Source organism: Trachurus japonicus, chromosome 4 (assembly GCF_045865225.1).
Source record: "Trachurus japonicus isolate A0001 chromosome 4, Traja_1.0".
NCBI classification, from domain to species: Eukaryota; Metazoa; Chordata; class Actinopteri; order Carangiformes; family Carangidae; genus Trachurus; species Trachurus japonicus.
The window spans coordinates 1,500,930-1,512,269 of NC_140910.1; the positions used below are offsets into that span (position 1 = coordinate 1,500,930).

Below are 11,340 nucleotides of genomic sequence, written 5' to 3' on the forward strand. Positions count from 1 at the left end.
CATCTCTAGTCCCTAATATGTCCTGTTTTGCATCATATTGTGATAGAAACCTGTTTGTAACATCCATACACTCAGCTGATCCCAATCTAAAGAAATGTGACAAGCATGAAGGGAAGAATACACTGTAATACTTACCAAATGGTGCTTCATTTAGACAACCAAACACCACATCCTTCTACTTATTGAAGCAGCTGAACAGACCAGAGTGTTATTAGAAAACTAGTATCAGGTCAAACCTTTTAAGAATTTACTGCAGAGGTAGTGACACTCACATGTGAGCAGAATGACTTTGCTGTGTCTATAGGGGTTTGCACATCCATGGCACGTTTCAGTCCAAAAATAGTGCGCGTGACTTTCTGGTATGTTGTTTTGACACAAGCCTGGATAACCTATGAACTACTTCTTAAAGTAGGTCAGGAAAAGTAGAAGCAGGATGGAAGTTCCTACCAAAATCTGTCTGAAAACCTGAGAAGCCAGTTGTTCCATGTGCTTACAGATGTGTCATTTTGTGTATTGCATTAGTTGCTAAAACAAAATTTGGTGACTTATATAATTTAGTAATTGAAGCGAGAACAACTTTAATTATTAAAGCTTATTAAAAGGACGATTTTTAATCTTCTCATGCTGCACGCACAGTACTTTCACCATGTTGTTTCTATTGCACTTAAACTATCTGATTCAGTGATGTGACTGCCTCTAGTTTCACTTAATTCATACCATGTTGTCTGGTTCCTTTCATTCTGAAAACACTGCAAAAAACTGGATTTGCAGGTTGTTGCAATAGAAGTACAATATGTACAGAGCTGGAGAGGGGGCTCATGCCAAACATTCAGTCCCAACCTTTTTTCTTTCTAAAGTTTTATTAACCGTTCAGTGCTGTGAAGAGTCTTAACAGGGTGTTCATCGTTTTCTCCGACAGGTTTACCACAAACTATACCTCCGGTTTTGTTTGGCATCACTGTTCAACATTTTCCCCAGGCACTGGAGTCATTCATTTCACCAAATAAGTAGACCAACTTGGACAGATTCAAATCAAGCTTCAAGTTCCGTAATTCATCTTGCCATGGATGCTTCAGCTGTTTGTTAGGCTGCACTAAGAGTCTATGATGTATTAAAATAGACAGAAATGAGAGCATACACTGTGTTCAAGTTGTCAAAGATATCATGTTTCTTTTTTTAAGTTTCTTTTTGAATCTATTAACCTTTCTATTGAGGAATTTGTCCTAAATGTATCATGGAAGAACGGAATGACATGTTTTGTGCCTCATTATTTGTTTTAGTTCAAAGGCCATGGACTGGGATCACTGGTGCCAAGGTGACTGTGACTTAAAAGAAGCACTCCAATAAAAGTTGCACCTCAAAGCTCTTTCTCTCGTAGTCTTTTCTTTTTTATGTGACATTTTGAGACATCACAAAAACTAGATTTAAGTTGTCCCACTTCACCAGCTGTGGTCATGTTCATCAGGCTATCAGTCATATAGAGATCGTATTGAGTGGAGAAAGTAAAGTTAGTCTGAAGACTGTTTACATTTGCATGCCTGAGTGACCCTGTTCTTTGCTTCTTGCCACGCTTCACTCACTGATCTGTACAAAATTATACCATGACCAAGACCTTACCATGCTCCACTCAATTACGTAAAGCTAGGGTAAAAACCCTCCTACTGTGAGGTTCATGAGGTGAAAATTTAAAGCAAGTTACCTAATCGCTTCCTTCACTGAGGAGGAAGTTATGTGTATCATGACAGCACTCACACTCATAAGGAGAAAATTGGCATCCACAGTTTAGCTGACTCAGCTTAAGTTGACAAAGCCTTCATTTAAGTCAGGTTAGGGTAAGAAGTTTTCTCTGTCATATAATTTCCAAATAATGTGATTGTTAGTGTGATTGCAACTTTTAGTTTTAAATGTAATCAAAATTTGAGATAAGATGTGATATTGGCAACCGAAATGAAGCTGCAGTGAGCAAAGTCTGGTCAGCCAAGTTAATTTCCCTAAATGTTCTCTGTATTTTTTTCCTTTTTGATTTAGCATGAATGCAACCAAATGGACTACATGTAGTGGTATTAGCCTGCAGCAGTGTATCTGGCAGTGGTCTGAGGACACTTCAAATTGAATTTGGTGCAGGGTCCCCTGCCAAAAGTCAAAATCACGTTGCATTGGCCTCGTTAGATTATATCCACAGACTTAACACAGAAAATCGTACTGCTCACATAAATACCTTTTAGTACAATGGAGAGACAAAACAAGAGGACTTTAGAAGAAACCCTTCCACTAGGCAATCTGCACACATTGTAGTAATGTCTGAGTACATTTTATCCTGTGTTATTTGATCCCATTGTTCAATCTGTACAGTGTCATGTAAAGTGTGCGTCATTTTAGTATCAATAGGAGGATAAATGTTGATATTTCAGATAAAGTAACTATGGCTGATAAACTGGACAATAAGGAGGGCTCATGAGGAAAAACATAACGCCTTGAGCCTCGTTTCCATGGTATCCAGAATCTGAGCACAGGCAATCTGGTGTGAGGCGGAGAGGCGGGGGTGGTGCTCCATATGAGCCTATTACATAACAGGCAGGACAAGAGTATGTATAGCACACAGAACAAAGACCATGCTTTAGAAACTGCAACTGTGACTCTTTTTTTAAAACAATGTCCAGAAAAGTCAATGTAGTATCACATATCAAGACATGCTTATCTCACTTTTAGCGTTCATCAAACTACACAGGCTATTCATTGTAAATAAAATGGCATCTGAATTGCAATTCAATCTGAGACTCTAAACCTAATCAGACATCTTGCGTCCAAACAGCAAATGAAGCACTATCCTTGTCTGTCTTATCTCATCACATGACTGCAGTTTCTTCTGTTTGAAGGCCCTTTAACTTCAGCTATCACTGCTATCAACACACTATGATTCATCCCCACCCCCGACTCCACCAGCCAGCCAATGGTGGGTTTAGGGACCTGAATTGTACACCATTCTAATGTGACTGTGCTAATAATCAGAAACTTGAGCAGCTGTGAAAGCAAAGTTGCACAGTTTGACAGAGAGGTTAGATGACACTGGACAAAGTAGCATAGACAGAGCTCAGACAAACATCATCACACAAACATCACATGCAGTAGTTTTATGAGAAATAAGCTCAGATCTCAGTTTTGACTAATAATAGGTACAAAGTAGAATACTTTGCCCATCTAGATAATGGAACACAGCAAGGTTCATGTCAGGGTACATCCAAATTAGGCACAAAAAACTCAGTGCGTGCATGTCCTATTAGGTTTAAGACATTCTGCTGCATGTGCACCACATCTGACCCGGTGATGGAAAACACAAGAGTTCAGAAAGAGAAGCAACAGTCCTAAGAATAAGTTCAATACATTTGAACATACAAAACGTGTAAATACAGGAAGACATTCTCAAGATTTTTTTTTACATTTATAGTAACACAGTGAATATTTGGAACCAACAAACAGAAAACACAAGCCTTAAATGAATAATTTGTCAACTTCACTCAACTTCACAGTGGTATGACTGCAAGGCCAAGTAATATTCAAGAAATAAAAGTAATGATAATAATAATAATAATAATAATAATAATACATTTTATTTGTAACACACTTTATATTTAACAAAAAATCTCAAAGTGCTACAACAGCAACCGAAAAAGAAAAAGAAGTACATTTGCACCTTGTTTTTACTCTTTGGTTTTTGAATAAAATAAACAGATATTCTGTTTATTACATGGAATTTATAACATATCATCTATATATATATATATATATATATATATATATATTTAGATTTCCCTTTTCAATTAATTGGAAGTTCAGTTAAAGTTGTGTTGTTGTCTGGCCTGGCAGAAAAATAGTAGTTTTTACAGCCCCTGTACCGCAGTGTATGATAATAGACAGTTTGTTTTATCTAGATTTCTAGACAAGAAAACTACGGTAAACTATGGTAAAACTGCTTATTCCAGGCAGGTTGTAGGTGAACACAAGGTTGATTGGGTTGAACAAGAAAGCCCAAGTGCATGTGATTCAAATCAGCTTTATAACCTCATTAATGACACAGACAGACAGAAACCTAAATGTGATTTTCAGACAGAGCCATAGAGGTCTGTGTTGTCTCAAAATGATCATGCGTGTTTTCTCCGTGCTTGAATGGCATATGTGCAAGTTAAGATGATAGCACTAAAAGTCATTGCAAACAAGTTGTAAACATGGTGAAAGCTTCACCTGTTTTTCTCCTCAGAGTTTGGATGACATGACCAGGCTAGACTCGTCTGCTCTGAGTTTTTTTTTTCTTCAAACTTGTTTTGCTGAACTCCCTGGTGTCAAGTTGCCAATACAGGGACAAAAACTTTTCATTAACCGTGAATGCCTCTTTAATGCCTTTGCGTTTGTTTTTATCCACTCTGAAAGTATAATTAAACAATGCAAATCAATTATTAAATGCTGAAGATTTCCCTCAGGCAGTTCTTTCTATACTGATTTATTTCCTTAGACTTTCTTTTCTAACAGTTTTTTTCCCCCCTGGTCACCTTGTTGCTTTTTCTCTTCCCCCAGTCAAATCCTGTCCTGCAGGTTACAAGCCCCCATGCTGAGATTGTCAGGGGCTGTGAAGGCAACACCACCCCCATCCTCCAGCCACAAAGAAAATGGAATTTTACAAAGGTCATAGGAGTTAGCACAGGGTGAGCAGAAACCTGACGTAACCATCCCTGAGGGCCTGGTGCACCCAGAGTCATACTTGTAAAGAGAGTGTCACAGAGATGAATGTTCAGAGTTTCTTCATCAGAACGCATTGTGTTTAATGAATCTTAATAATCAAAAATGTTGTGATATGTTTCAACTTCACAGTGACAATCGGTCTCAAACCATGTTACCAACCGCGTCACGCCACACACACTTAAATACATGCATTGTTTTGTGAAAACCAGCTGGGAACAAATATAGGATGTTCCTCTTTGACTCAAAGTAAGAGGTCAGCTGAAGACAGGATGATCTAATGCTTCCTTTGGTTTTGCAAACTTTTGCAAGCTTTGATGTAGTAATAGAAGAGCCCTGGTCAAAAGATTGAGATTCAGTTTTTCAGAGACATAAAATTGTGTGAGTTGTGATTTTCAATTTTCATGTTATGTTATGTTATGTTTATTTATTTGATATGGACATCACAAATACATTAAGACTGTTCCAGTGGACAGACCAGATGCTTTGCTTGAGTGTGTTTAGCACAAGTGCTAATTTTCAACACCAGTCCATAGGCGGCTAATCTAAAAATACAGAACATATTATCAACAGTATGAGATAAAACCAAGTGCATGACACTACATCATGACAGTAACATACTAAAAAATACAGAGCACAAGATCAACGAGAGGAGATTGAGTAAACAGAATCATGATCGTAACAGTAACAATAAAAAAGTCCATATTTATACATGTGAGCATTGTTGTTTTGCTTTTAACCATGCTTTTAGTCCTCTGTTAATGAACTATTATTTTGGGAAATATGCTCATTTGTACAGGTTCTCCCTGCAAGGCTAAGCTAACCATGTCCTAGCTACTTATGTAAGTCTTTGTGCATAAAGAATAAGCAGATTCCCAAGATATTACACAATTCACATGTATTAATATGAAGCTAGTATAAATAATTAACTGTCCTAATCAAAAGTGGATGCATACCTAAAAAAGAAAAATTACCCTAGCTCCGTCCAAATGTGTCAAAATCCTCCTTCAGTAGGCTGCCTCTACCATCTGTTCTAATGCTCCAGATATAGACAGCTGAAATCAAAGTCAAATTTGTTGTAATAAATTATGACAAAAACAAGAGAGCAGCAAGGTGCAGAGGAAAATTGACTGTGCATTTCCACAAGTTTTTCTTCTTCTTTCTGTACAAAATACAACAAAACTTTTCTTTTCCTGTTAAAACTTTATGGCACTATATTTAGACAACATGTAAAAGTAGTCAGTCATGTTGGCACCACTGGAACATTTTGTTCACTTCCTTTGATTCTGCAAGCCACAATATCATATAAATATATAAAGTGTCATACATTTTCCCATGAGCAAATTTTAAATTATTTTCAAAAAATAAAAAATGTTTTTGCGAACCATTGGCCAAAAGAGACAAATCCTCACAGCAAGAATGTGTTGTAAAGTACAACTACATCTAGTCTGCACTAGAAGGTACAACATGTGTTGATGTCCTGAAGGGTACAGCTTATGCAACTGGATGCATAGCAAAACAAATCCAACAATTTTCTCTGCCAGAAAATGTAGTTCTGTGGAAAATTCCAAGTTCGGGTATGTTCTCAATTAAGGTTGTCTACTCCACCATGAGGATCCAGACCCACCCCCAGAATGACTTTGCACTTTTTCCTCTGTAGTGTGCCACTGGGTTACATATGAATCAATGGAATATTCATTCACGTCCAACTTCGGAATAACCTATGTTCATAAACTCTGTTTATTCCCAGGATTCACAGAAATACAGTAATGTTGTGGGAAAAAATATACAAAGGAATGAACAGGATTCAAATGAAGCCCAGACTTCTCAAAAGGAGACGAGGAAGCAATGCACATATTCTTTTTCTGAACCAGTCATTGCAGGAAAAAACTTTCCTCACCAGGGGTCTGGAAGAAAGACCAAGTAGACCTAACAAACCACGATGTTCCCATCACATCCCATCAGGGACTTCCTGGGTGATGCTCCTATATCTAGTTATTAGTACAGCTTCAGCAGCACAGTTCAGTTGTAACGTCACTACAAAAAGGACTTACATAACACTCACCACCACAGCTTTGTTGTGACTGACAAATATAAAGGTGCAGTCAGGAACATCTGAACTCATTCTGCCCAGCTCTGTTTTAGACTTAGGCTTCACTTAAAATGATTTATAAACAATGACTTTCGGTTTTGGAACCTTAAAGTAAAGTATAAATGTGAAATTTACGTTAACTTTTACTATTAGAAACATTTTTTTCTAATTGATATTTTAAGTATGACTTAAAATTTGTTTGAACTATGCATGGTGATACAGTTATATACATAACTACGACAGAAAAAAATGGATGCCTGTCACAATGTTTGCTTACAAATACATGGCCTTTTTGCTTTTCCCTGAGCTACAGTGGTTATGTCATACACAATATGTGTTTGCATGAGATATTTCTCTATACTATCTTACAATATATCTGAAACCTTACATGAGGAAATATACCAGTAGGTGTTGATGTTTGGGAAAGTGGAAAGAGATGAAATGTCACAAATCTGTGTAGATGATGAAGTTCATAGAACTTTTCAAACACAACAAATTGAAGTTGATTTGTTCAATGTCCAGTTTCAGTTTGCTGTCCTGGGAAAAAGCACAAAGAGCAATTAAGTCAATTTAATTACAGGATCAGGCTCACAAGAACCTTTTGATTAATACAACCATGTTGCTCAAACCTTGTGTGCCTATTCAATGTGGAGGAGATGTTGAGGAATGGAAAAAAACGAGTATGACATGTCTGCTTCAGAATAAAAGATAAAACAAAAAACAAAAGAAAAAACTGTCTGACTGTGGGATTTGTGAACAGACTGGTGTAATTAAAATATGAAACTTGTTTTTGCCCACATGTACTGCAACATGTACAGATATGCCTGCGTGTATGTTGAGTGAGGGATTTTCCACAGTCGATTGAATTAACGAGTTCACAGCGACATCTCGTGGCCAAAATACCGAAATTCTCATTACCTGAATGGAAATCGGGGGCACCTACAGCAAAGCTTCGCAGGGAAACATGCATTAAAATCAATGAATCAGAAACCTTTTGGCTAACCAACAGTTTGAAGCTGATAGTCAATCTGTCTACAGCTCCTCCACTTGTGTATTGTCTGTTAGTCCACATACAACGAGGGACCGTTCTGTCAATCGTTTTAATTGGCTGAGTTCATTGATGCGTCTTAATCATCATAAGCAGTAAATGTAATACATTTTGCATCGTCGGTTTTATAAACGTTTATTTTATGATGTGAGTAGCCGTTATACAGGTTTAAACACAACAACTTAGGCTAATAAAATAGTTTGAATTAATACCATTCGATACCCTGACGGGAATTTGATCTTATAAATCTCTGACCGTGGCTGTATAACTTAAGACCTACACACCGGTGTAAGCCAAGTCAGTGGAGGGAAAGCTGAGCCAGGCTGTGAAGAAATCATCGCTGCTGCTGACTGGCAGGATAGATGCTGACTCAGAGGCTGCTGCCAAACCCCGCCCGTTAACACCACTGGACATCTACCCTAAGTTAAACATAAGCTACTCTAGAGCCGGGGCTAGTATGACTCTGTGGCATCTCCTGAATTCAACCTGCTCGGAAAGACCGCAGGGTAAGTGGCTCTATACATGTTTTAACTTTTTCTTCTTCTTCCAAGTTTAAAATGAATGAGATTGATTCAGTGTTTTTTTTTTTCTGAGGAAAGATAAGCCTGAACTCTGAAGAAAAACATTTTGGAGTTCAAGTGTAATGTGGCTGCAATATGTCAGGCTATAGGATATTTCCCAAAGAGACTGAAGAGTTCAACAAAGTTCAGACTAAAATAAATGAACTTACTTTATTGGAATGCTAATGTGTGTATTTCATTTTCAAGTCATTGAAGAAGAATTGTGTCAAGAAATTCCTGAGCAACTTGGAACACATGCAGATGACTTCTTCTGGTAGAAGTGCCAGGCTGAAGAAGTATCTACGGGGATGGCTGATGAAAAAGGAAATGGACGGAAACATAAAGAGAGACACTATATAAGTCATTCACCATCAGATGAACAGTCTGTAAGTAACACTGATGATTTGAAGACTGATCCGAGAGTTAGTGGCCTGTGTGGAGGTCTAAACTCAGGAAACGTGAATAGCGATGCTGAGATTCTTTATCTGAACCCTCAAACACCAAACTGGTCTCTCGTGGAGAAGTTTTCTGAGCTTTCTCCAAGAGAAGAAACAGAAGTCTTTGATGACCAAAACCACAGCAGTGAAGCTTTGTCACAATATTCTACGTATCCCGAGAGCAGTAAAACACATGTATGTAAAGAAGTGCTCTTGGAGACTGCACAGAAGAAGTGCTCTAAACACCTCAAGAGTCCCCACGGGCAAAGGAAGACCTCAGCCAAAAAGAGGACATCTAAGCTCCAAGTGAGTCAAAATGTGAATTGTCCTCCTGTTAAGAAATTATCTAAAAAGCATCAAGATGACAAGATCCCTCGACTTTTGCTAACAATGAAAAAGCGCTGTGAAGTTGACACGGAGTCCCGTCCCTTCAAGTGCACACACTGCACATGGGCTTTTAAGAAGCTGTGCAACCTGCAGAGTCACTTACAAACACATAGTGGCCTCAAGCCACATGTCTGTGATATATGTGGTAAGTCTTACTCCCATCAGGGCACGCTGCAGCAGCACAAGCGTCTTCACACTGGTGAAAGACCATATCACTGCCCCTTCTGTGTCAAGACCTATATCTGGTCCTCAGATTACCGCAAGCATATCCGCACACACACTGGTGAAAAGCCCTACGTCTGTGACACTTGTGGGAAGGATTTTATTCGCTCCTCTGACCTGCGGAAGCACGAGCGGAACATGCACACCAACGATAAGCCCTTTCCATGCACGCACTGTGGCAAGACCTTCAATAAACCCCTTTCCCTGAAGCGTCATGAGCGCAAGCACCTGGGAGAGAGGCCTTTCGCCTGCCCTGACTGTGGGAAGGCATTTGCCCTGCCCAGTCGCATGGCAGAGCACCAGAAGATCCACACAGGAGTGCGTCCATATGTCTGCTCCGTGTGCTCCAAGTGCTTCACCAAGTCCTCAAATCTGACCGAGCATGAGGCCATCCACAGCGGAGCACGGCCCTATCAGTGTAAAGAGTGCGGTGTGACCTTTGCGATGGCTTCCCGCCTCGTTCGTCACCAGTATGTACACAATAAAATGAAACCCCACAACTGCACAGGCTGCAGCATGAACTTTAGCCACCTCGCAACACTGAAGCTTCACCAGGAGCAGACCTGCACCGGGAGGATCTTTGTCTGTGCTGAGTGTGACAAATCTTTCCACTGTTCTGCAAAGCTAACACAGCATATGCTGAAGCACAGTAACAAGAATGTCTAAGTGTGTTGTTCAGCATCACTGTACAGTATTATTCAATTTACAATTTTGAATCTAGATTAACATGCATAATGTAAATGGGATCCTTTCAAGGTCATTGGGCACCAGTTTATTTCATGTTGAGGTTTGTATTTTTAAGAATTATGTCTTTTGAAATTTTCAAATGTAGCTACTATAACTTACACACCCTCTGTCCCCTCAGTGCTGGGTTCCCATGAGAATGTTATCGGATAAAAATTGCCTCCAGCACACTGCTGACACTGGAGCTGACAGACTTCACAGTGACAAAGTGACAGTGACAACATGCACTCAGTTTGCAGTTGAGCTACAACTGAGCTAAAATGTATGCAGTTGAATCCAAAAGTCCTAAAGGAAGTCCTCCTTTCTGAGAATCATCATGTTTTGTTTATATTATAATTGTTTTAAAGTGGGATTAATTTAACTATATGACCAATATGGAGGATGTAATTTGTGGGATCTTGTTCAGATTTCTGTAATAGAGACAAACGGGTTGGACAGAATAACCACAACCAATTGCAAACAGAGTGCAAATGCAGTTAATAATACACACAACACAGTTGTTTTGTATGAAGGAAACTCAGGCACTTTATTGTAATGAACCAATCATGTTGCTTGCCTGGGTCCAGTAAAAAGGTGTGAAAGGTGGGACACTGACTCAGTTCAAGTAAGGAATGTGCTAAGCATAGCATTTTAATGGGCCAGCACTTCTTCACCCTGAATTTATAAGTATGTTGGCCCAAATATAGTATCAGACACATCAGCCATACCTGCAGTAGACAGCTTCATAACAAGTTTATAGGCAGTACATTACAGCCAGGTGGAGAAACAGCTTAATGATGTAAGTTCATCAGTTTCTACCTTAAACATTTTTTTTATGGAGACATTGCTTTGTGGAGCTAATTATTTCGTTTTATTGACACGTGGTGTCTTTGCTATCAAAGTGCCTTGTGTTTCACAGTATAGCAGTTTTGTTTTACAGATTTTACACTTATGTCAAATTGAAATCAAATATTTTTGTGAGTAAAACCTCAACATGCATGTTATATCAAGGAATGAGTGGATTTAAATGGAAAAAACTCTGTTGTGTAACATTTTACTGTGAGGGTGAATTAAAGTTCTCTACCTCATGGTGATTAGAATATCACCAGGCCAATGTCTTTTTTTTAAACATCATTTAAC

General features: G+C 38.7%; 1 protein-coding gene across 1 annotated transcript; it reads left to right on the forward strand.

Moving 5' to 3' along the window:
• The first annotated feature begins 8,179 nt into the window (after positions 1–8,179).
• znf648 (zinc finger protein 648) lies at positions 8,180–11,294 on the forward strand. The gene is made up of 2 exons (XM_085773243.1): positions 8,180–8,377; positions 8,639–11,294. The coding sequence occupies exon 2, from the start codon at positions 8,740–8,742 to the stop codon at positions 10,141–10,143; it is 1,404 nt and encodes a 467-aa protein (XP_085629369.1). The 5' UTR covers positions 8,180–8,377; positions 8,639–8,739; the 3' UTR covers positions 10,144–11,294.
• Positions 11,295–11,340: the final 46 nt, after the last annotated feature.